At 40.5% G+C, this 26089-nt stretch overlaps 1 protein-coding gene across 5 annotated transcripts in view; it reads left to right on the top strand.

Moving 5' to 3' along the window:
* The window catches only part of ESRRG (estrogen related receptor gamma), a 605699-nt gene that overhangs the window by 427346 nt on the left and 152264 nt on the right, over positions 1–26089 (top strand). For all 5 annotated transcript variants that reach the window (XM_057315051.1, XM_057315052.1, XM_057315053.1 and 2 more), the window contains one exon: positions 25685–25801. In XM_057315051.1, coding sequence (XP_057171034.1) covers positions 25685–25801 — 117 coding nt within the window. The remainder of the gene's footprint in view (positions 1–25684; positions 25802–26089) is intronic.

Below are 26089 nucleotides of genomic sequence, written 5' to 3'. Positions count from 1 at the left end.
CCCAGGTGATGCTGATACTGCTGGTCCAAGGACCATGCTTTAAGAACCACTACTCTAAACAAATTTGTCTGCTACCTTCCTTCTTTCTCTGTGGTTGGATGAACTTTCTTCACCTTTTTAATGAATTTGCAAAAAAGTCTTCCAAGTCATTCCTAATCACAGAATATACCTGCAACATATATAAGATATACCCAAACCTTTATGGATTTTCAGATTCATAAATAACAATATGAATGTAGAAAAATGTGGCTGAAATTTGTATGTGCTCCTTTAAGCTAGCAATCCACAAATACAGGATTCTGCTCATGTTGAACGCTGTAGATCTATATTCTTACTGGAAATTATAGTTTTCACTTTTGTAGATCCTTTGTGATACCCTTTTGAAGAATATAGGGAAAGGGAAGAAAAATTGCTCATTGACGATCCTCAGGTCATCAGTGATTCTATTCTCAGTGGTTTACAAAATGTTTTCTTCTTAACAGCACTTTCGGATACACTGTGTTTTCCCCCCGTATCAGTGGTTCTCATCCTTGCCATTTCACCTTGCTGGAAACACCTGGAGACTGAAAACATATTGATGCCAGGGCTCCTACCCCCAAATTCTGAATTAATTGGCTTTGGGTGTGGCCAGGCCATGGGTGGTGGGGTGGATTTTTGAAAGCTTCCTATTTAATGCTTTGGTAAAGCCAAGGTTAAAATCACTGCCCTCTACTGTGCTGTGTTCTGTAAGTGAAGTGTTTCTCAAAGTCAACCAGCAGTATCCGTATCCCCTGAGAATTTATTAAAAATGCCAATTCCCAGGCTTCATCCCACATTACCTCAATCAGAATGTCTGGGGGTGAGCCCAGCAATCACCCTTCAGGTGATTCGGATGCTCCCCCAAATTTGAGAACCACTGCCATATACCATGTTGCTGCTGATTTTCCACTCATGACTGACCATCATCCTCTAATGGTCCCATCTTGGACATCATTGAAATCAGGCTAATAACTTTGTGTTATGTACTGATTTTTAAAGTGCAAAGGAGATTATGTTTGTTAAGTTATAATCCTTCTAAATCGGTTAACAAAAGGTGATTATGAAATCCTTTATGTGTACATAGAGTAATCTCCCACTTTTTTTTTTTCTTTTCTTTTCTTTTTTTAGAGCAGCTGGGAGGGCAAGTCTTCTCCATTAGTTGTCCTGAAGATTTCTCTTAGTGGAATGGGTTGTACCGTCTCCCATTTGCTTTTGTGTTGTCTGTGACATCGTTTCCTTGATTTGTGCCGATGAAGGCACAGTTAAAGAGTTTACTGAAGGGGCGCAGGTTTTCAGGACATGATAATTCTTACAAAGTAGAGTGGATATTTATTTATTTATTTATTTAATTTTTAAAGATTTATTTATTTATTTATTCGACAGAGAGAGACAGCCAGTGAGAGAGGGAACACAAGCAGGGGGAGTGGGAGAGGAAGAAGCAGGCTCATAGAGGAAGAGCCTGATGTGGGGCTTGATCCCATAACGCCAGGATCACGCCCTGAGCCGAAGGCAGACGCTTAACCGCTGTGCCACCCAGGCGCCCCTAGCGTGAATATTTAAGCCTAACTTTTTCATAGCCTTTCAGAATTTTAACTGAAGAACACAAGCCAAGTTAGTATGGAGTACATATGAATTACCTAAATATTTTAATGGCTCTATCTTCATATTTTATGGCTCATCATTGCCATATTTTATTTAACATTTTCTTAGAAAAATCCTTCATCCTCTGGATCTTTCTTTTCTTTTTTCTCACCTGTAAATTGAAAACATATTACCTACCTCATGGAATGTTTAAGGATAAAATGACGGGGCGCCTGGGTGGCTCGGTCGTTAAGCGTCTGCCTTCGGCTCAGGCCGTGATCCCGGCGTTCTGGGATCGAGCCCCACATCAGGCTCCTCCGCTGGGAGCCTGCTTCTTCCTCTCCCACTCCCCCTGCTTGTGTTCCCTCTCTCGCTGGCTGTCTCTCTGTCAAATAAATAAATAAAAGCTTTAAAAAAAAAAAAGGATGAAATGAAATGTGAAATCCTAGGTAGAGTGAGGGAGTGAAAACAATGGCGGTCGATCTGTGGAACTTCCATACACTCCTGGGCATTTGAGAAATATCTTCAGCCTATTTACTAACATTGTAAAACTTGAGAATGAAAACACATTTCAAATCTTTGGGTTCTTACTAGCCATTGTCCAAAGGTATTAGAATACTTTTGTTACAGAGTATCTAAAATTCAAACTGTTAGTAATTCGATTTTGTTTATTCAGTTTATACAGCTCTGGAATTAACTACACGAATTTAAGCTAATATTTGGGGATAAATTAACAAATGCTGTGTATGTGGATACAAGCGAGAGATCCTCACTATGAAAACCACTCCCCTTTACTCAACAAATATTTACTGAGAGCCTACTGTGAGCAGGCATGAGTGTGCTATCTGGGGCTGCGTGTTACCAACATTTTATTAAAGCTTTGTTCTCAAACCTTTGTGCATTGAGGAGAATTCCTCTACAAACGTCTCCCGTCTTGAGGGAGTACCAGATTTCCAGGATGGGGAGGGGAGTGGGCAGTAGTTAAACTCCTTGGTCCTTAGAATGTTTCCAAAGATAGAACAACTATGAAACAATTGCCAGGCAGGGTTTTTTTTTTTTAATCCTATAGTTTCGATATTAATAGCTATGCAGTAGTTGTTTACTGAGTAATAACTGGAATAGAGCAATTGGAATTCTATGCCTGATTATTCTGAAATGCTACCAAAAGCTTAACAGAGCAAAGCACAGGGTGATTCTTGGCATTGATGTATAGTGCTCAGTTTTACTCCATATTGGAGAGAGAAACTTTCAAGGATTTTGAGCGGGAGACAGAGATGTCACTGTCCAGATTAGCACTCTGGACTGGCCCACCTGGCTGTGTTTGTAGCTGGCAGCTGGGCAGCACAGTAAGGCTACCCCGCTAGCTACATCAGCAGGCATCACACCGTGGTGCTAACTTAGCCCCAAAAAGGCAGTGAGGCAAATAAAGGGATTAAATTGTGAAAGTGTAATGTAATAATTAGGGTGGTAATTGTAAGGAAAACTGAAACAGCCCCTCCTTCCTGCGACCCAAGTGTGATAGCGCTTGAACTCCAAAGATACTGAAAGTGGCTCAAATCTGTTGTATCATCACAGATTCTTATTCTGATGCTGAAGGACCTAGAATCTATTCTCATGCCTCGAGGCAACAGTGCAGCCAAACTCTCCTTGACAGATAGTAGTCTCTCCCTTCCCTGCCCTGCAGCTCTTCAGGGAAGGAGAAGAGATTATGCAATTCCCCTTAAGAAGGAGTCTTTCTCCTGTTGGCAACCCTTAGGATCAGGACGTGATGCAAGTGTGGCTTTTGCCTCACCAGCACCTCCCGGTGCTCTTGTTGACTGACTGTGTGACCTGTGCATCCAAAGGCATATTCATGGGGAATATTGCCTCTTTAGACTCTTTATTGCCTGTTATAATAATTTATTTTTAAAATTAATTATGCAGGGGCACCTGGGTAGCGCAGTCGTTAAGCGTCTGCCTTCGGCTCAGGGCGTGATCCCGGCGTTCCGGGATCGAGTCCCACATCGGGCTCCTCTGCTGGGAGCCTGCTTCTTCCTCTCCCACTCCCCCTGCTTGTGTTCCCTCTCTCTCTGGCTGTCTCTCTGTCACATAAATAAATAAAAAATCTTAAAAAAATTAATTATGTAAAAAAATGAATATCAATTATAAAAGTTGGGCAAAATACGTCTTAGGGGCGCCTGGGTGGCACAGCGGTTAAGCGTCTGCCTTCGGCTCAGGGCGTGATCCCGGTGTTATGGGATCGAGCCCCACATCAGGCTCCTCTGCTATGAGTCTGCTTCTTCTTCTCGCACTCCCCCTGCTTGTGTTCCCTCTCACTGGCTGTCTCTATCTCTGTCGAATAAATAAATAAAATCTTTAAAAAAAAAATCTTAAATTTAGAGCCAAAAGAACAGAGATCCAGAGCACATCTTAAGAAGAAATGAGGGGTGTCTGGGTGGCTCAGTCTGCTGAGCGTCCAACTCTTGGTTTCGGCTCAGGTTATGGTCTCACAGTCCTTAGATCGAGCCCCACCTCGGGCTCTGCACCCAGCAGGGAGTTTGCTTGAGATTCTCTCTCTTTCTCTGCCTCTGCCCCTCTCTGTCCGGTATGCTCTTTCTCTCAAAAAAAAAAAAAAAAAAAAAGTAATGAGAATTGTTCTTTTCAAAGATGAATATGGTATTCCAATTGTGAAAGGCAGTTATTCATAAATTTCAGGGAAAGGCAGTCAGGCATATTTTAGTTATCGACTGTTTCCAAATTATCATTGGAAAACTGTTGAATTAGGTTCAGCTCTTAGGGAAAAGTCAGAGTGTTTTTATTTTGTTTTGTTTTCGGCTGACCAAACAACTTTTCAGAAGACTTTGCCAGTCCTATCATCTGGCGGGGTTAGAATGGCACCAGGGACTTCACTGCCACTTTCTAGGTTTATTACTGTGGGTGTGATGTCATTATTCTGATTTCTTTCCAATTCCAGCGTTAGTCCCGATTCATAAATGAGTGGGAGATGTTTTGTGTGTGCACCTTCTCGTTAAGAGTTTTCCCTGGACTCTAGTGAAGGAAGCAAGAGCAGGAAAAATAGCTATCCACCTTATGCTGTGATAATTAACGCTCTCTCCCTGCAGCCATTCTTCACAATGATGCCGTTTTATACCAGGAGGCATTTAGGTGGGCTGACTGGAAATTCGATTAGCTTTATATAGTTCTATAGTGATCAATTAGCTTTTTTAAAAAAAAATTTCCTTGGCCATGCATGGAAAACTGGGTAAATCAGGAGCCTGCATCCTTGAACTTGCACGAAATACCAGATTCCTAGTTAAGCTTTGCATGTGGGAATCAGGAATGAAGTAGCAGGACATCCTTGCAGCGTGAGATGTAGGAGTGACTGTTACGAGGACCAAGTTCACTCTGGACACGTGTGGGACCTGAGAGAGGAGTACTGTAGTCAGCCACAATATATATGTGTGTGTAGTATTTAGAAGTTTATAAATCAAGGTAACAAACTGCTAAGGAACATGTGTACTATTCTTTTATTGGACAAACATACCTTCATAGTGGCCCGGGAGGCCAGCTCTGCGGTTTGAGTTCTTACACTTGTAGGAATTTTGTGTCAGCAAGTGGTGGTAAAAGGAAGGTCAGTCCTTAGCCTACAATCTGCCCCATTTTTCTCTTCCCCTCACCTCCCATCATGTCCTGTGCAGAGTGTGGACATCCTGCTCACATGTCCACGGCCCATTGACTCTTCCAGACAGCTGCCCCTTGACCACGTGTGGGCCTCATAATATGCACACCGGCAGTCCAGTCCAGTCCAGGGCACCTTCCAGAGAATGGACTCGGGGGAGAAGCCCATGCAGGCATCGGAATGGGGCTTATGGTGATTTAGCCACAGAATTTGAGGGTCTCAGGTATTGCGGATCATGGAGTGCAAGGAGGGTGGCTCCAGCTGGTCTCGTCCCCTTAGTCTGTCAAAGGAGCCCATGCACTGTAAATGCCTTCTAAAGCCCAGGGCCTTTGGGTGGGGACCTTTATGTCTGAGTCTAAAGGTGACACTGATAAGAGCCTCAATATCACCTGAAACATGGGGCATTAAAGATTAGGCATTTGCCTCCTAGCCATCTGCTAACGCTGTGGGCATGGCCTGTGGACCTGATGTGCTGACTTCCTTTCCACACTGCTGACTCTTTCCTGAAGCACGTGGCCTAGTGCTGGAGGATCTTTCCTGGGTGTCATGTTTTCTTTGCCATTATGTGCTGTTTTGGTCTTAGCACAGAATTTTTGCAACACTGGAGGAAAAAAGAAACTTAAAAATCGAGTGTCTGAACATCCTATGAACCTTATAAAAGAAAATAATAAAATATTATCTACTTAACTTAAATAGTAGTTAGAGGAAATAATTACCCCAGTTTATAAATGGCTGCTTTAAAACTCTAATATGTTCTGAGATTAAAACTCAAAATACTATAGAAATGTGTAAATTGACTTGAAGAATCTCAGGGGTGGTCAGTTTGGATGCAGGATTCAATTAAATATTGATACTAATATTTACAAAAGACATATTGTCTACAGTTCATTTGCTCTAACTCAGAGCTTGCTTTGTTAAAGTTTAATTGACTTTTCCACTTTTTCTTGCATTTGGTGGCAATTTTGTCTGAGTTTTAGAAATACATTTAATGTTGCCAAATTATAAATGAGAGATAATACTGTACTCCTGCTATTTTAATATTTAGCTTTAGTGTTTAATAGTAAAATTTAGTATTGCATACTCTCTTTGGTGGTAGAGAATATGTCTGATGTGAATGGATGTTTTAGGAAACAGCATAGTTTACAGATTCATCTCTCTCAGTTTTGACTTAATGAGCCCACTTCTTGGGATAAAGGAGTACTGATTTCTTTTCCCTGGTTGGTTCTGACTTTCAGGAATGGACCTAACTTGTTACCACCCCTAGAGTTGTTGTAGAGCCAGACAGCAAATATCTTAGGATCTGGGGGCCACATGCCTTCTGTGTCCTGTACTCTGCTTGGCTTTGTTTTATTTTTTATTTTTATTTTTTTTTTAAGATTTTATTTTTATTTATTCGACAGAGATAGAGACAGCCAGCGAGAGAGGGAACACAAGCAGGGGGGTGGGAGAGGAAGAAGCAGGCTCATAGAGGAAGAGCCTGATGTGGGGCTCGATCCCATAACGCCTGGATCACGCCCTAAGCCGAAGGCAGATGCTTAACCGCTGTGCCACCCAGGCGCCCCTTTGTCTTACTTTTTAAGCTGTTTAAGAATATAGAAACCACTCGGAGCTTGGGGCCATACAAAAACATGCCTAGGGCTCTATTTGACTGCTGGGTAACTGCCATACCGAAACACCCCAATTTATCTTCTTGGTAGGCAACCTTGACTACCAAGATTTTCATCAGGAGGACTTCTTTGGGCAACTTTGCATACATATCATTTGTTTAAACTGGAAGAAAGTTCTTTATCATGATGATCTCTTAAGTGCGTTATCTCACTTTTCAGAATGTTTTTACTTTTTCAGGGATCAGATTTTTCTAGTCTCTGATTGCTGTTCATATTCTTTCTTGTGTATTAGCTAGCTAATTGGAAAGCAGAATCGATGTAAATTAAAGTAAAGTAACATTTAGAGTGGCTGACAAACAGTTGGATCTTGGGTCGTATTAAAATAAGGGTGATTTGGGGCGCCTGGGTGGCACAGTGGTTAAGCATCTACCTTCAGCTCAGGGTGTGATCCTGGCGTTGTGATATCGAGCCCCACATCAGGCTCCTCCGCTATGAGCCTGCTTCTTCCTCTCCCACTCCCCCTGCTTGTGTTTCCTCTCTCACTGGCTGTCTCTATCTCTGTCAAATAAATAAATAAAAATCTTTAAAAAAAAATAAGGGTGATTATTTTCAGAGATTTAATTGCATAGTCGATCTTTGATCAAAGAAAAAAAAATGGAGTATTTAACTACCCTCATGATCTTTTTGTCTGAAAAAGACATTAGGAACTCAGGTTTGTGACATGACAATCTCTGGTGTCATTTACATGTTTTTTAAACACTTCCTTATGTTACTGTATTTTGAAAGTCATTTAAAATCAACACATCCTTTTAACTATTGACTCAGGGGAAGTTTACCGGTTGGGTGACACTGGATAAGAACCTGTTCTATGTAAGGGGTACCTGCCAGTGGCATTCAGGGAGGAAATGAATTTTCAGTGAAACTTTTTATGCCATGGTAAAATGTCTAACTATAGTTTACTGTCAAATTACTGAGATTTATTGGTCAAATTAGGCAGACAAAATTCACTTTCCTAGCATTATATTTGCAAAATGAGTGACACTCTTTCCTACTATCTGTGTTATTTCACAGTGATTAGGAAGAGGTGATAGTATGTGTTTTATGTTCCTCTGCTAGATTACATTATAAATATAAATATAAATATAAATATATGTTTATTTAGAGAGGAGGGAGGAGAAATAGAGGGAGAGAGAGAATCTCAAGCAGGCTCCATGCCCAGCATCTCAGCCCAATGCGGGGCTCAATCTCACAACCCTGAGATCATGACCTGAGCCGAAATCGAGTCAGACGCTTAACCAACTAAACCACCCAGGTGCCCCTATTTTTATTCATTTAAAAAAGGACGTTTGTAGGGGCGCCTGGGTGGCACAGCGGTTAAGCGTCTGCCTTCAGCTCAGGGCATGATCCCGGCATTCTGGGATCGAGCCCCACGTCAGGCTCCTCCACTATGAGCCTGCTTCTTCCTCTCCCACTCCCCCTGTGTTCCCTCTCTCGCTGGCTGTCTCTATCTCTGTCAAATAAATAAATAAATCTTAAAAAAAAAAAAAAAAAAAAAAAAAAAAAGGACATTTGTAATAACAGTATCACTAATTTTTAAAAGTACCATAGTTACAATTAATAGAAGGACAAACTTTTTAGTAATCTTTATTTTTTTAATTTTTATTATTTTTCTTTATTTTTTAAAAAAGATCTTATTTATTCATTTGTCAGAGAAAGAGAGCACAAGCAGGAGGAGTGGCAGGCAGAGGGAGAAGCAGACTCCCCGCTGAGCAAGGAGCCTGAAGCAGGACTCGATCCCAGGACCTTGGGATCATGACCTGAGATGAAGGCAGTCTCTTAACCAACTGAGATACTTGGGTGTCCTGTTTTTTAGTAATCTTTAAAACTTAGCTCTTTGGGGCTCCTGGGTGGCTCAGTTGGTTAAGTGACTGCCTTCAGCTCAGGTCATGATCCTGGAGTCCCAGGATCATCACAGGCTCCCAGGGAGTCTACTTCTCCCTCTGACCCTCCCCTTCCTCATGCTCGCTCTCTCTCTCTCTCTCTCATTCTCTCTCTCAAATAAATAAATAAAATCTTAAAAAAACAAAACCCACCATAGCTCTATATACTTTAACTAAAGTTCTGATGTATCTGTAATATTAATATATTCTCCTTTGATTCTACTCTGATATGGACTACATTATAGAATCAGAAAAAATAAGTATGTTATTCTGGATTGTCTGTACCTATGCACCCTTAAGAGGCTATGCTCTCCTTTATTTAATTTTGTAAACTTCCTTTCTTGAATAAAACCCTCTGCACTCAGAAAATCCAATTTCCCATGGTTCAGCTGAGCTAATGTCCTCAGAAGTTGCAGCGTGAAGGAAGGGTACTGACTGTGAGCATGAGGCTGGGTACTCTTTCTGGCTCCAGTGGGGAACATCTCACATGGTGACCCACCTGGGCCACCCAAACCTGTTCCTGATTCAGTCACCTCTTATGGGAAGGAAGCGTGTGCATTGCCATTTCTTCTAAGGATTCTCTTGGTGAGTAAGTTTCTGTTCTTAGCCTGTCCCAGCCTACCACTGGTCAAATCTAAAACGCCTCCCAGCACTCCACACCAGCCCCCTTCTTGGCAAGTAACGGTTGAGAAGGACTTTGTGTAGTTTACATGCTCAAGTCTGAGGGACTTCAAGGATCAGTTCCAATTAATTCTTTAAAAATGCCATTTGTTGGGGCGCCTTGGTGGCTCAGTCGGTTAAGTGTCTGCCTTCGGCTCAGGTCATGATCTCAGGGTCCTGGGATCGAGCCCCACATCGGGCTCCTTGCTCAGTGGGGAGTCTGCTTCTCCCTCTCCCTGCCACCTCCTCCCCTCCCCCACCCTGCTTGTGCTCTCCTGCTCTCTCTCTGTCAAATAAATAAGTAAAATCTTTAAAAAATAAAAAAATAAAAATGCCATTTGCTTTCCTGTCTTTTAGCAAGCTAGATTTTTACATTTGTGATGGACTTCTTAGGAAGTGGGATGTGGTGCATACTCGGCCTGCAGACCAGTGGATTTTCTTCTGAGGACCTGCCACCCTGGTCACCCTAGTGTTATCTGATGACTGTTTGATGAAGGGCTGGAGGCTGTTTTTTGGTTACTAGATAAACTGCCCAGCAAAGGTATCAGTGCTTCTCTTTCCATTCTGATAGCTTTCATTCTTTCATTCTTACTTACCTTTGACCCAGAACCAAGCCCTGACAAATAAAGCTGTTTTATTCAGAGAAACAACTGATAAATAGAATAAATAGGTGAATAGAATAGCCCTAGTAGCTATAGTGGGAATGATACCTTGTGCTTTCTAGTTTTCAAAATGCACATTTTTATACCTGTGTTAAAGTAATTACATGATAAGACCCTTCCTCCAGTAAACTCAGAATTGGTTGTGGCTAAATTCAGGGAGAGTAAATAACAATGTTTACCCTAAGAGTAGGAAAGAAGACAAAAAATGAGTCATGAGAGTTCTGTTGTCTCAGGTTCCTTTTTTTTTTTTTTTAAGTAGGCTCCATGCCCAGTATGGAGTCCAATGCGGATCTTGAGCTCATGATCCTGAGATCAAGACCTGAGCTGAAATCAGGAGGCGGATGCGTAACCGGCTGAGCCACCCAGGTGCCCCCTCCAGGTTCCTACCGATGTGAATGTGGGTCACTTTGGTAATTTGTTGTAGGAGTATATGTCTCAGTATGATTTGTTGGGCCCCCAGGAAAGGAAACATCAGTAACTTGTTAAAATTCAAGTTTTGGAGGCTGTGAGGCAGGTTGTGAGGCATGGCGGGGTGGGGTTTCATGGCCTGGATCAGAACTTTTTCTTTACTGTTAAAGGGCAGTGGTTCATTTATCTGATATATTACTTGATAAACTTAGATAATATCTTAGATGTGATAAAGTATACACACGGCATTAATTCACTTTCTTTTGAAGTTGTTGATAATGGGATTCAGCGATGTGAAGGCCTAGTCATTGGAGCTCACTTAGACAATTTTAAAAAGTTTCATGTAAAAGCAAAATTAGGTAAGAGATGCAGGCAGAGTATTGTAGTTGACGCTAAAAGTAAATACATGTTTACATTTAAAAGAAATGTTTAAACATTTATTTATTTCTTAATATTTATTTTCTTTTTATTGTGATAAGAATCATACAACGTAAAGTGCACGTAACAAAAAATGCACATGACGTAAACACAGAATATTAAAACTTTCATATTCACTGTTTTTAAGTGTACAGTATATTAGTGTTAACTATATGCACATCATTGTGCAACAGATCTTTAAAACTTTTTTAGCTTGCGAAACTGAAACTCTACACCAGATAACTTCTGATTTCCCTCTCCCCCAGCCACTTTTGTACTTTTGGTGAGTTGGAGCACTTTTACCTCCCATATTCGAATCACGTAGCATTCATCTCTCCGTGATTGGCTTATTTCAGTTAGCAAAACGTCCTCCGGTTATCCATGTTGTAATATATGATAGGATTTCTCCTTCTTTTTAAAAGCTGAATAATATCCCATTATGAGTCTATACCACCCTTGCTTTCTCCATTCATCCATCAAGAGACAATAGGTTGTTACTGCCTCTTGGCTATTGTGAAAGATGCTGTAGTGAAAAGGGTGTAGAAATATCGCTTTAAGGTCCTGTTTTCAATTTCTTGGATATATACCGAGAAGTGGCATATGGTAGTTCTGCTTTTAATTTTTTGTGGAATCTTCATACGGACTGGCTTTCCATAATGGCGCCATCATTTCACCTTCCCAGTGACAGTGCATAGTGGTTTCAATTTCTCTGTGTCCTTTTGGGCACTTGTTATTTCCTTCTTTTTTTCTTTTTTCTTTTTTTGAGAGTGGCCATCCTAATGAATGTGAGGTGAATGTTTAAACATTTTTGAGGGGTTTCTGATAACTCCCTGAATTTGAAGTTCTTATCTTTCACCTCCTGAGGTTGTCCATAAATAATTACAATTGTGGGCAATGTAAATAGTTGTTTTAAGCCTCCTGAGTTGCATACAGTGCCTTTACCAATAATAATAGATGAAGAATCCATTAGTTTGTCATAATAGTAATGACTGTATCAGTTTTTGCAATGTGCTGCATTGTTCTAAGTGATTTATGTTGACTGTCCTATTCAATTCTTCCATTATCCCAAGAAGTAGATGCTACTATTATAGTATTCTCATAGTATCTTATTTATATATGTGGAACTTGAAGCACAGAGAAGTAATGGCCCGAACACAATTGGGTCTCAGGCAGCCTGAACCCAGAGCCTGTGCTCTTTAACTCTCATTACCCTGCCTTGCAGATTTTTAAAGCTTTTAAAGCATTTTATAATTTTAGACTGAATTTTTCTTGAGAGATTTTAGTCCATGGGCAAAATTTTCCATTAACTTGATAAAATAAAATAAAAATGGGGGAATTAAGAATATTCCCAAAGTTATGATTAGATAATCTTAAAGGCTTTTTTAAAAGGAGACATTCAGAAGTAAGCCTTAAAAAGATCTTTTTTTTTTTAATGATTCATTTTCAGAACCACCTGTATATGAAGTTTGAGTTCACTTCTTCAGCACCATCATATCAGTTTTCTATCTCAGGTTCCTGGATTTGTATCTGCCCATACTCATTTCGCTGCTGGATTTTCAGTTGTTAGTTTTAGATTGATCCTAAAAATGGACCTCCACAGCCACCACTGATAACAGCTCCCTGACTCTTTTTTTTTTTTTTTCAAGATTTTATTTATTTATTAGAGACAGCCAGCGAGAGAGGGAACACAAGCAGGGGGAGTGGGAGAGGAAGAAGCAGGCTCATAGCAGAGGAGCCTGATGTGGGGCTCGATCCCAGAACGCCGGGATCACGCCCTGAGCCGAAGGCCCAGGTGCCCCCACCTCCCTGACTCTTTAACTCTTGATTTTAGAAGGAAAGAGGCTTATTTTTCTTCTCTTGTTTAGATGTGACGATGACTGTCCGCTCATATAAACTTTGTGACTGCAACAGAGGACGACTCTTTTTTTCTTATGATGAGTACTAGTTAGAAGAAGGGGGTGTGTGATTGTATGGATGGATCTGTATGTTTAAAGAAAAAACAATATTCTTTGGGATTAAATCTTGTTTTAGTCTGGTTTGAACAAACTTAAAGAGACAACCATATTCTTTTTTTTAAAGGTTTTATTTATTTATTCAACAGAGATAGAGACAGCCAGCGAGAGAGGGAACACAAGCAGGGGGAGTGGGAGAAGCAGGCTCATAGTGGAGGAGCCTGATGTGGGACTCCATCCCAGAACACCGGGATCACGCCCTGAGCCGAAGGCAGACGCTTAACCGCTGTGCCACCTAGGCGCCCCGAGACAACCATATTCTAATATACTTTTTAATTAAAGGCAAAGCTGAGGGGCACCTGGGTGGCTCAGTTGGTTAAGCGTCTGACTTTTGATTTCAGCTCAGGTCATGATCCCAGGGTTGTGAGATCGAGCCCCATGTTAGCACCCTGCTGGGTGTGGAGCTTGCTTGGGATTTTCTCCCTCTCCCCCTCCCCTGCCTAAAAATAAATAAATAGGCACCGCCGAGTAATAACACAAAAAGAGAAGAGGATTTAGTACACAGAAATTTTTGATTAATTTAGAATTTAGAGCTTGAAATCTGAATGTACCTTTACAGAGAATCTGAAAGCAGAGCCAAGTCTACATTCTGATATCCATTTTTCAGTGCAAACTATTAACATAGTTTTCATTTGAAGAAGATCAGAGGCAAGTACAAGAATCTTCAAAGGAATGAATCTAGCACAAGATTTTGTCCTTGATTGCACCTTTTCTTTTCCTTTTGCCTCCAGAGCATCTTCACTGCTCCCAAGGTATGTCCTTGCTTCTGGAACGCCCTCACTGTCCCCCAGAGTCTTCAGATTATGTTTTATATGGAGAACAATTTCAAATTTCATAGATATTTAAAGCAAAAGCCCTCCAACTCCTTCTTCCATTTGTTCTTCTGGGATATTATCAATTTACTAAGATTTCTTTTGTAATGTCTGCACCCAACTTGTAGGAAGCTACTTTACAGGATTCTAAGTAAGAAAGGAAATAATGGGTAATAGACTGTAAAGTATTTTGTATCACTGCAACCTTTTGTCCATATGTTTTTAGACAAGTCCCAGGGCCAGAATCATTTTGCTAAAGAAAGTTCTATTGGAACATAGTCACTTCCCTTCCTGTGTTGTCAGTGGCTGCTTTTATGCTTCTTCCGGATTGCTGGGGAGTCAAGATAGAGACTGAATGACCTTCGAAGCTGAAATAGTTAAGTGTCTGGGCCTTTAAGGAAAAAACTTGTAGACCCCTTCTGTTCCATGGAGTGAGAGCTAAGCCAGTATCCCTTAGAGGAGGCATCCCTTGCCCGACCTCCCCTGGCCGTCAGCACACAGGAAGACCCCCACTCTCCCCTGCTACATTTCCCCCAATGCTCTTCCTCCCTGAGGAAATGCCAGGCACTTCTCTGCAGTCCCTGTCATAGCAGACAGTCAAGTACACAGGTTTTGTTTCAGAGAAGAAAATCTTTAGGCGCAAACGCTACATGTTGGAAGCTTTCGTCGTTCTCATCTGGGCGTTCCTTGTTTTACTCCACATCCAGTTAACAGTCAGGTCTGAGCTCCCTGACCCTTGGGGTAATTAGTGGTTATGGTCTTTTTGAATATCCGTTTGCGTGTACTTCTTGTAACGTGCCTGTGATGTGAACATCAGGTCTATGCCTTTTGGCTTCCTTATACCAGGCGGGAAGAAATTCTCTGCCTCGCATTTCCTTGCTCATGCACTGAGAACTAGCTCCTGGTTTGTAGAGCCCCTTTAGCTCTTCGGCTTTAGCTCTTCGGAATCCCTTCCCTGAGTAGAATTACAGTGTGGTAATTCTTGTTGAGAATCAATGCTCCTTCTGTGTCAGGCGCTCTGCTCAGCGCCTTGAATACATGATCTCATTTGATTTTTACAGCAACGCCATTAAGGTATCCATTGGTTTGACCCATTACCATTTCATTCCTGAACAAGGTAACTTCAAATTGAAGTGCTTGCCCTGACTCCTACAGAAAATGGTAGAGCCAGCACTTGAATCCAGTTGACTCCTATCTTATAATCATTGTTATACTGCCTCCTACAGTTTAAGTACAGAGCAGTTACCATCAGAGCTCCGCAGGATTTCCCCCAACTCTGTATCACCTTTGGGTACTGTTGAATACATCAACTTGATCTTGAAAGAAGGAAGTTTCTAATACCAGAATCTCATTTCTGATAAAGTTCTTGGCACATTGACGGCATTCAAGAACGGAAGCATTTAAGGACAATATTAGAAAAAGATGTGCTTGCTTTTACTTGCTGAAGGTACAAGGAAAACTTCAGGGGTGCTATGAAGTGAAATTCCTATTTAACAGTCATTTGCTTTTGGAGCGCCTGGCTGGCTCAGTTGGAAGAGCGTGTAACTCTTCATCTCAGAGTTGTGAGTTCAAGCCCCACACTGGGTGTGGAGTTTACTTAAAAAAATTTAAAAATTTAAAAAATTTAAAAAGGGCAGTTGCTTCGTCACGTAGGTTATGATCGTGATGCCTCTATGCTTCTCATGTGGACTTCTTGTACCGTTTGATAACTGCCACTGCAAAATGTGCATTTCTATTCAAAAATAGTGGCTGCATTCGATTTTATAGCATTTCTTTCTCTCACCTATTTTAACAAACTGTTTTTTAGTCATATGTATTAAAAACGAGATAAGCAAACTCATCAGAGTTGTTCAAAATATGTAGGTAGAGAAAAAACATGTAAAAGTTGATTTTGAGTACTGAGCACAGCACGTTTGGGGGCAATGGTTAGCTCAGATATAACATCTTTCTTGTGGCAGTGGTATTCTTTGAGCTTTTTTATAAATACTCCTGTGACGCCATCCCTACTCTCTTGGAGCTTAAAAACTGAGATGCAGGGCTGCACACATCACGTAGGTTCTGCATAAGACCTAGTTGCCTTTTCCAAGAGGATGGCATCATATCAAAGCTAAAAAACATTGAATTTCTGGTTACCCTGGCTGGATGAGAGAGATTTGTACTCTCCATCATCTTCCTCAGTGAGTGTGTTTTTATTATACACTTATTCCCTTCTGAAATGCATTTCAGAACACCGCCCTGCTGAGTATGGATTACTTTTTCTCCTATCATGAACAATGGCATTATTTGGGGATCTTTAAAATGTGTTGTTTACGTGACACCTGTCGCTTTGGTGACATGGTCTGTTTGGTTTCTGTGGGATTAAACTGGCCACAAACCATAGTGGTACAGAGACAAGTTGAGGGATTTCTTTTTGAGGTGTTGAGAGATTCCATTCCCCAAAAGCAACCCTATCCTGTCCCACAGCTGCCCTTGTTCCATAAGTCTGACAACAGCAAAAGACAATGCCAAGAACCACCCTTATCTTACCACTCCAAGGCATCAAGATTTCCTTTCCAACCAGCAACAATAGCAACAACGACAGCTACACAAAGCACACTCTCAGAGATAGGAATTTCATTTTTTAATTTCTATTCCAAACAACACTCAATTCATTACTTTAAAAGATTGGAGCCCAGCAGCATTGTATCATAGTTAAGAGCACGGACTTCGGATCCAGAGTGCCTGGGTTCGCATTCTGGCTCAGGCACTTGTTAGCCAAGTGATTCTGGGTATGTTACCTCTTGTCTCAGCACCTTAATTCTCTCATCTGCCAAATGGTGTTCATATCTGTAAAACGCAAAGTAGTGCTTTGCACTTAGTGTTTATTATAGGTATTGATACGCAAATTTCAATAGGTGCATTTAGGGACTGTTGGACTGGATGTCAGGGTATTTGAGTTTTAGTCTTTTTTATTTTTGTTTTTTTTAATATATATATATTTTTTAATCTGAGAGAGAGAGCATGAGCAGGGGTTGGGGCAGAGGGAGAGGGAGAAGCAGACTCCCCACTGAGCAGGGAGCCCGGATACAGGGCTCGATCCTAGGACCCCGAGATCACAACCTGAGTCAAAGGCAGATGCTTAACTGACTGAGGCACCCCAATATTTTGAGTTTTAGTCTTTTTTTTTTCAATTAACTAGTCCATGTCTTTATAAGGAAGGTCCAGTGATCATAGATGAATCAGTACATATTTACTTGTCTGTGATCTTTATAAAACAAGGAGGCTGAACCAATTGGAAATTAGGTTTTCCTCGGAGTCTAATATCCTTTAAATTTGTGTTGCTTAATACCCAATGATAAGTTGTCGGTAGATTCCTATCAGTTTTATTCTGTCAATGACTATACTTAGCTTTTTTTGATGAATAATTTGGGGCTAAATATTAAAATGAGGGAATGAGGAATAGGATCACTAAAAATCAAGTGGACAGGTAACGAGTGGCTTCCTGTAGGTCATTGACTTGACCACGCATTCTTTTGGACACTAGGGATTCTGGGGGGTGTAAGTCCCTGTCCTCAAGGAATAGACAGTTGGAACAGGAGGAGGGCGATTCAGTAGACACAAATAATAAAGTATGTTGAGTTCTAAGAGAAGCACCCACCTGAAGATGAGTGTGGGATGAACGAGTTACACCCGTAAGGACTCGGTCTTGTGGAGTCTGGGAAAGCTTCACTGAAGACATGATAAAAGAGGCACATGAAGAGGACCAGCAGGAAAGATAATGCTGCTTTCTAGGAATTTGGAGTAATTCAGGGTACATGTCAGACAAGGGGGTGGTCTTGGGATAAGGATAGAAATTGACCTGAGACTGTGGGAAGGGATAAGGCTGAGGTGGGATTTTGAAGAGCTTTGCAAATCCTTTACCCTCGCTTATAATCAGATTACACCCAGTGAGATGCAGTTTATGAGCTGCAGCGTAGTGACAGGAAATGCTCACAAGGAGATGTGGTTGATGTCTCAGAAATTCACTTCTTAGACAATTTGGTGCTTTAAAAAAATGACTTGAGTTATTATCTTTCTTCCTCTCCTAGTATCTGTAAAATATAGCCATGTACACTGGAGTTGTTGGCAAGACAAAATTTTCCTTCAGCTTCTCTGGGTGAATGGCATATTCATTTTCACACTCTTGCATAAATTCGAGGAAGGTTGTTTTGTAATATTCCCAAACTCCAGATTTAGGTCTTAGAGTGAGGGTATTTAGTAATTGATGAAATCTTATAATGTCTCTTCCTTTTGTTCTCAGAGGGTGAACAACATGATCTATGATTTTAATACCTATAGTTCATGCAATTCTTACCGTGTTATAAAGTACCCATGGTTGTTCCTTTTTTATATTTTAGTAACCCGAGAGTAGTAAAGGTAAAGTAACTAATTTAAGTTCACACAACTAATGAATGGCAGAGTTGTAATTTGGACCTTCATCTACCATTTGTCTTCTTCTCCTCTCCTCCTCTGCCTTCACTCGTTCATTTCCAGGTGTCTTTCTAAACCCTATGCAAGGTAGTATGTTAAGGATGGACATTCAATGGGCATACAATAATTTTTTCCACCTTTTCTCTGAGATGAATATGCACAGTGCTAGTGTTGAGTCAATAGTCATGGAATTAAGGCCATGTTTACAAATTTGGGGGAAACTAAGGTAGGATATGTTTTGTTTAACCTGGAAAAAAATCAAGGCTAAATAATTTCTCCCATTTTACAACACCATTTTCCTGCTAGTCTATTTTTTATTTTTTAATTTTTTTAAGAGATAGAGAGTGCACGCACGTGCACACATGAGTGGGGGGAGGCGAGGGAGCGAGAGAGAATCTTAAGCAGTTTTCATGGTCAGCGTGGAGCCTGGTGTAGAGCTCGATCTCACGACCCTGAGATCATGACCTGAACCAAAATCAAGAGTCAGATGCTTAATGGATTGAGCCACCAAGGTGCCCCCTTGCTAATCCCTTTTTAATTTAATTCAACAGGTCATTACAATCTTACGGTTAGATATATCACAGAGGAAGATGGTTGGTACCCACTATAAGCTCAGTGGCCCACCCAGTAGGGTTCACTGGAAGATGAAACCAGAGTGTATGGTATTGGTCTCCAGTTAGTAGACATTACTCAGAGTTGATGAGCCTGCCTGCTTGTAGGCTTCTTTCTGATCTTTTCATCCTTAAGGACAAGCCGTCATCTATTCACATGTGAGCTTCAGTGTGAAAATGTAACAGTCCATGCCAATATACTGTCATGGCTCTTGTGTACTATGTTTGTGATTATCAGAATTTAATACTATAGAACCTGAAAGAACCAAGTATGAAAAGACTTGCTATATCCTATCTTCCACCTCATTTTTTTAGAGGGTAGAGGGGCAGCCAAAAGGCAATGAACGTGCGACTTGGGCATAATGCTGTATATTGAAATTGCTTTGCTAAGAGCTGGGTGTGACAATTAACAGGATGTGACACTCCTTTCCTCCTACCTCAGTATGCCACAGTCTCCACGTCACAGGTGACTTCCTGCCCCTTTGGGAGTCTGACACCGCCATTCCTTATAATACTTTTGGGTATCCTCTTTTAAAGCTTGAGGCAGATTCTCAAAATGTCATCAGTGATCTGGAGATCTTTGAAATTCGAAGGTAAATTTGAAATTTAATAATGGACAGACATCATTTGGCCTCATATTTTGTGATAAAGAAGGCAGTCAGATGTTTTGGGTGAATATGAATGAAATGTATTTTGACTGCCCCCCTTTTTATAGCTTATAAAGTATCTCCAGTGGCAGTCTAAAGGCAGCTTCAAAAAATGCCAGAGCAATCCCTTGGGAACAGGTATAGTGTCCATAGGTAACTTATTTTGAAGTCTAACTTGGGATTCTTTGAAAAAAATTAAAAAGTATGTGCACTGATGGAACTATGATGTTTTTGCTACAGATATGTAAGAAATTATTGTTCCATATTATATAATTCCAGTTATAGAGACCATTTCAATTTCAGGTGGAATGGGCAGAAAGTAGTGAGGGAAAAAGTAGCATTAAAAACAAGAAAGAAAAAAAAGGAGAGGAAGGGAAGTTCTATCACTGTATGGAAAAACCTTTACTATGAAACAGTAGAGGGTTTTCTTTCTTTTTTTTTATATTTTCAATCATTTAGAGCAAAAATACTACAGATTATTGGCTGCATGTTTTTAATGCTCTGTAATTGTGCACCGAGGCAAATCCCATTATTTTAAAATCACTTAATGTTGGAAAACAATTGGATAAACCCCACTTGGAGTGCCCTGTGGGTCATCTCAAGCCATTTGGTTCTGTTAATAAAATTAAAACAATTGGGGAACATATACAAATGCTTTCATATGGGCTTTACAATTATGATGTCTGTATGTTATGAAAAAGAGGACAACTCTCAGGAACTACATAAAGCCAAATGCATCATTACTGTGTATGAGTGATGTGAGTTGGGAGTAAGGATCTGACATATATTTTTATTTTGAGATGCCATGCTAATTTACATCATTCAGCCCTTTCACTGCCAAACTGTAAAAGTCCATTAAGTGACTGAAAGGAATATACAAATTATCCACTGGCACTCCAGGCTGGAGCTTAACATATACCCTGTTATTCTATCCGCCAGCTAGCTGCAAGATTCTATTAAGCGGTAAGTGAGAAAATGATATTGCCTACAAACTAATTGTACAAAAGACTCTGAAATAAGTAATCAGAGCCCAGGACTTTCTGAAAAGCTGCCAGGAGATATTATAAATTGCTCTATCATTCTTGTCAGCCTGGTTTAAAAACCCAGAGCTTCCATGTTGATTTGGTTCCCTCTGCAACAGAGCTCACTTCCCCAGCTCTTGACAAAACTGGGAAAATTCCAGTCGTGTCCTCAGTAGCTGCCCAATTCAGTCTCTGGTGCCATCTAACAAATGTGTCCCAGGAAATGGCAAGCTATAATCCAAGAAAACTCCGTGTCTGAAATGAGAATCCTTGCTTGTGAACAATAACTTCTGCATCCTCCTGATTGACTGTCTAGTGTTCACATTTCAGGTGCCCACAGTTGATATTGGAAATATTTTTGTCTAGTTTCCACTTTTCGTGAATTGAAGGAAAACAAGTGCCCCACAGAGATCATGTGGTCTACTGGGAGTAATGTCTTTGAGCCATTACCAAAATAGATGTAACACTATTATCCAGGTGCTTGGGGCAGCACATTTTTAGGATAAAATAGGTTTGTTGTTGTTGTTGTTGCATAGAAAAAGCACCAGGGAAGGTATTTCAAGGGCAGAATCTGTGTAGACTCTAACACGGATCAAAGACTTTGTTGGGTGGACAATCATAGCCAACAACGATGAACTAAGTAACTCAATGGGAGGGCTTTGAAATTAGAGAGGCTTTCCTCCAGCCAATACGTTCTTTAGAATAATGTTGATTTGTTTTTCAAGACCTAAACCAGTGTTACTTAGTGAAATCAAGGTTATCACTCATGTATGTCAAGACTAATTTGTTGAAATTTGGCTGAAGGATACCTGATTCATCGTAAACAATTTCTATACACTTAGGCTGAAAATATATCATTTGTGAAAACATTCAGGGCTGCTCTAATTTCCATCCTTTCACAGTGAAAGTTTTTACAAAACATGTTTTGTTGCCTCTACCAGAACACAGTTATTTATTCGTTTTTCACAGCATAGTTCATCATTCACTCCTAGATTGAGAATTCATTAGGCAAAATCTCTGCGTTTGTGGAAATGCATATGTGTGCGTATGCATGCTAGTACTGAATCCAGAACCACCCCCCTAAATCGTATTGTTATTTGCTTACATGTCTTAGCTCTTCTGTAAGACTGTGGACTTCTCAAGAGCAGGAACTACTTCTTTCTATCCCAGCCCAGGACGTGATCCAAAATTGCAGGCTCATGGATCAGCACCAAGGATCTCAGAATACGTAAGACAGAGCCTCTCCCTCAAGAGTTCATTCTGAGGCACTATTAAAAATTTCTCTGTCTTTATGTTTCCCTTTGAAGAATTCTGGAATGTAATGGTTAGAACGGAAACTAGGGTACTTCTTTATATGTGATCTGAAGCTCTCATGTGGTAATCTTACAGTTTTCCTTCTGTTTTTTGAAGACATTTAAAAATCTGTGCACAGTCATTCTTAGACGAGTCATTTGTGTAGATTTAGCTATTGTCGTTGAATCGCTCCTAAATATTTTCTCCAATGTGGCTCCAATTCTGAGAGCATCAGCTTTGTAGGTCATACTAAGCACTATAACAAGATAAAAATTAACCCTTTTGGTGCCATTTGTTTTTTCATATTTTTTTCCTTTTATTCGTATCCTATTCATATCAAGATGCGCTTTATTTCCTTTAAAGTCTTTTACGTTACTTTTTTTTCTTCCTTTTCACACTTTGTTCCCCAGAAGCCTTTGTATTTTTTTGGGGGGGGGGTTTTCTCCTCAATGATCTCTTTCTGTTTTACCATGCATTTCCATTTTTGTCAAAGCTACTTTTTAAGGTTTTGAAAAATTAATTAGGTTTCCTAATACTTTTTTTTTTATTATTATTTGTGGAATGGTTTTCCTAGTGTTCTTAATATTGCTTCCTGATGGGACACCTAGCTCACTTGACCTTGTGGACATTACTCCATTACAGCACCATAATTGGTGTTCATAACAGTGACCTTGAGATATCAAGATTATACAAGTTTTTCGAGGCATACTATTTTACTTATTTACTGCTTTTTGGAGGAAGATTTTCCTACTGCATAAGAAATGGTCCTTGCCTCCAGGATCTTACCATCTAATGGGTACTATGCATGCAAAAAAGGTATGACAAAATCTGACATGTCTGTATGTGATGAGAGTACCTGAAAAGATATGAAAACCAATAAGTCATTTTCTGCTATGATGGTCTGAGAGGTTTTCATGAAAGATTTGAATGGAATTTGAGTTGAACAGTGAGCCTTGGAAGTAATTTTAAGAAGAAAAGAGGGGCAAAGATAGATCAATCTCAGAGGGAAGTCTGAAGGACACAGCAAAAAATGAATACATTGACTTGGCTGCATCAGAAAATTCATATAAGGTAATGATTGTAATATTGCTGGATAAGTAGATGGAAGTCATATTGGAGTGGTGATTTTGTTTGCTGATCCAATATTCTGTATTTAATTCAAGAGGCCATAGAAGTATATCGATTTTTTTTAAATTAAGGTTTTTTTCTTTTGTTTTGTTTTATTTTTAATTAAGCAGTCCTAGGAAGAGGTATGCAGCATGGATTCCAGGGGGACAGAATGGAGGCAAAATGCGCAGTTAGGAGATAACTGCCCTAGTCCAGGTGTGAGCTCACACGTGCCCCATTGAGGTTCCTGTCAGAAGTGTGTTCTCGTGGAGGATGAGGAAAGAATTTTCAGAGGAAGAGGAACCAGTTTGACATGAAAGATGATTTTTTGTGGGGCTGGGAGGGAGATGGGGGGGGTCACCCTGGTAGAAGTTTCCAGCATTGGGTTAAAATGTGGGTCATGCTTTAGTACTGGAAAGTAAGCAAAGTGAAGACTTCGTACTGACTTTTCAGGCAAAAAGGGGCAAGAAATGCTGTTTAGAAACTTTTTTTTTTCCTGACTAGTTTTTGTTCATCTCTTTCTTTCTTTCTTTTTTTTTTTTTTTAAGATTTTTTATTTATTTATTTGACAGAGATAGAGACAGCCAGCGAGAGAGGGAACACAAGCAGGGGAAGTGGGAGAGGAAGAAGCAGGCTCATAGCAGAGGAGCCTGATGTGGGGCTCGATCCCATAACGCCGGGATCACGCCCTGAGCCGAAGGCAGGCGCTTAACTGCTGTGCCACCCAGGCGCCCTGTTCATCTCTTTCTAGGAAAGAAAAGACTAGGTTTCTTTTTAAGTAAGTATAGGAAGAGGTAATAGAGTGGAAGGTTCTGATAGGAGAATACTAATTAACCCCTAGGAAATTACTACCAATACTCCCTGGATGCAAAATACATTTTCAGTGATGGTTAAAGAAACTCAGAAGTGAAAAATGGTTCATCTAAAGTTCAGACTCTAAATCCTTTTATTCCCAGCCATGACCCAGCCAGTCTGGTTCCTTTGACTTATCCTTAATTTTCTGGGTATTAGTGATATCGCTGAAGAAGGTGATGGTGTGTGCCTCTGTTGATGCAATTAATATTACTCTTATTATTTAACCTCTTACGTTAAAAGGTAGTTGCTTTTATTATTATAAATGCCCTGAGTTAGAATGCTAATTGAGCCAAATAATTTTGATAGACTTATGTCAAGTTATAATGCACAGTTGTTGTTTTTTTAAAAATATATTTTAGTCATGCATATTTAACCAATTTTCAGTAGTTATAAGTGGTTAGGTATTACTTTCTGTTGAATTAGCAGTTGCTGAGTAGTTGAGTCTTTGTACAATTCTGCAATCCACTAATGTGATATTTAATGAGGAGACATCAGTCTGGAGAAAGGTAGTCAATATAAATCAGTGTTTACAAAGTGTGATTAACTCTGAAATATTTCATCAATGCTGTGGTCCCAGGCAGACTCTATGCTAATTACTAGAATCTGCGCCTGTTTCAGGGGACTTGGATGGACCCTGAGTATTGCAAACATGGAGCAGCAAAATTGCAATTATGCTCGGACCGTCTCCGATGACAATTTATGCATTTGGTGTGATGACCTCCCCCTTCCCAAGAGGGCAATAAACAGAATGCATTTTCATTAAGATACTAATGCACTTAATCACAAGGGGAAAGGGTTAGAAAGTAAGGAAAGACCTTCAAGCACGATGTGACAGAGCTGATAGGGGAGAGAGGCTTTATTTTAGAGGCAGCTTCTTTACAAAGCTGTAGGCCGCCCCAGAGCACATCCCACACACTGTCATTGGCATTAATTGAAAAAAAAAAATTCAAGTTAAAGTTTGGATCTTCTTCTGGCTACGTATTTATCACTTCAGATGTGTAGGTAGGACCGTAAGTAATGTCAACTCTGACATTTAAAATATAGTTTCATAGCAGTTTATTTTTATTTATAGCACTTCCGTGGAGCTTGAGTATTTGGAATTCATTATGCAAATAATGTAACACATGATGATGACGATGATGATGACCATCGTCATCTTCCTCCATGTCCTCCCCTCAATAATTTACTAAGCAGAGAACCGTGTTGTAAGGCCCTGCCGGGTAAGTGTTGCCCCAAATACCATGTCATTTCGGTCCCTGCCCTGTAGGAGCTCACTGTAAGGCCCCAGATTAGCCTCCCCCCGATCATTTTTCACAGTGGGGCTTATGCTGTTAGGTGTCAGAAAGACAATAAGCCTGATACACTGGAACATTAGAAACCAAGAGAAATCCGGATTGATGATACAGGAATATGATTTTGATGTTCATACTTGTATGAAAATAATTTGCTTTGAAAGTTCTTCTGGCTTCTGAAATTCTAGAAGATTGTTATTTTGCATGGGTAGACTAAGCATAATGTTTTAATTAAACTTAATCTTTGAGCTACTTTACCATGTATCTTACAGTTATTCAGTACATCTTTTTTTTTTTTTTAGGAGAGAGAGAGAAAGTGGTGGGGGAGGGGCAGAGGGAGAGAGAGAATCTTAAGCCTGGGGCTCGATCTCAAGACTCGGAGATCACGATTTGCACCGAAATCCAGAGTCGGACCCTTCAGTGGTTGAGCCACCCGGACGCCCCTACTGAGTGTGTCCCAAGTGGTTGCCATAGTGCATCCCGCGTCATGACATCTGTGACATCCTAATGAATCTCATGTGACTTGTTTTTCAGAGAGGAGGCAGAAGTAACAGGGTAGGCATTGCCTTTGGGATGCTCACCTTTCCTGGGTCTTGCAAATCTAACTGCTTTTCTTCAAACTCTGTGTTTTAGGTAATATAGAATATAGCTGCCCTGCCACGAATGAATGTGAAATCACAAAACGCAGACGTAAATCCTGCCAGGCTTGCCGCTTCATGAAGTGTTTAAAAGTGGGCATGCTGAAAGAAGGTAAGGCATGTGGCTAGGGGCCCTGTGCTTGAGGCTGGGAATGGGGGAAGGGCGTGTGCAGGGAATTACAGAAACGCTAGAGAAACTGGGAAAAGATGGGGTCACAGTAAGCACTCGGAATCCGATGGCAGAATACATCTTTACGCCTGAGTTTTCTGATATGTCCTGGCTAACTGCTTGATATCAACAGGAAGGGACAAGGTAGGAAACATCTGATGTGCAGCTCAACCCACCAGGTATGCTTGGTAGTCCTGATTCTTTCCGTCTTTACGAGTTGCAGAAGGCAAA

Source organism: Ursus arctos, unplaced genomic scaffold (genome assembly GCF_023065955.2).
Source record: "Ursus arctos isolate Adak ecotype North America unplaced genomic scaffold, UrsArc2.0 scaffold_2, whole genome shotgun sequence".
In the NCBI taxonomy this organism is placed as follows: Eukaryota; Metazoa; Chordata; class Mammalia; order Carnivora; family Ursidae; genus Ursus; species Ursus arctos.
Note: the sequence above shows the minus strand (reverse complement) of the source record. Positions and strands in the feature narration are given on the sequence as shown.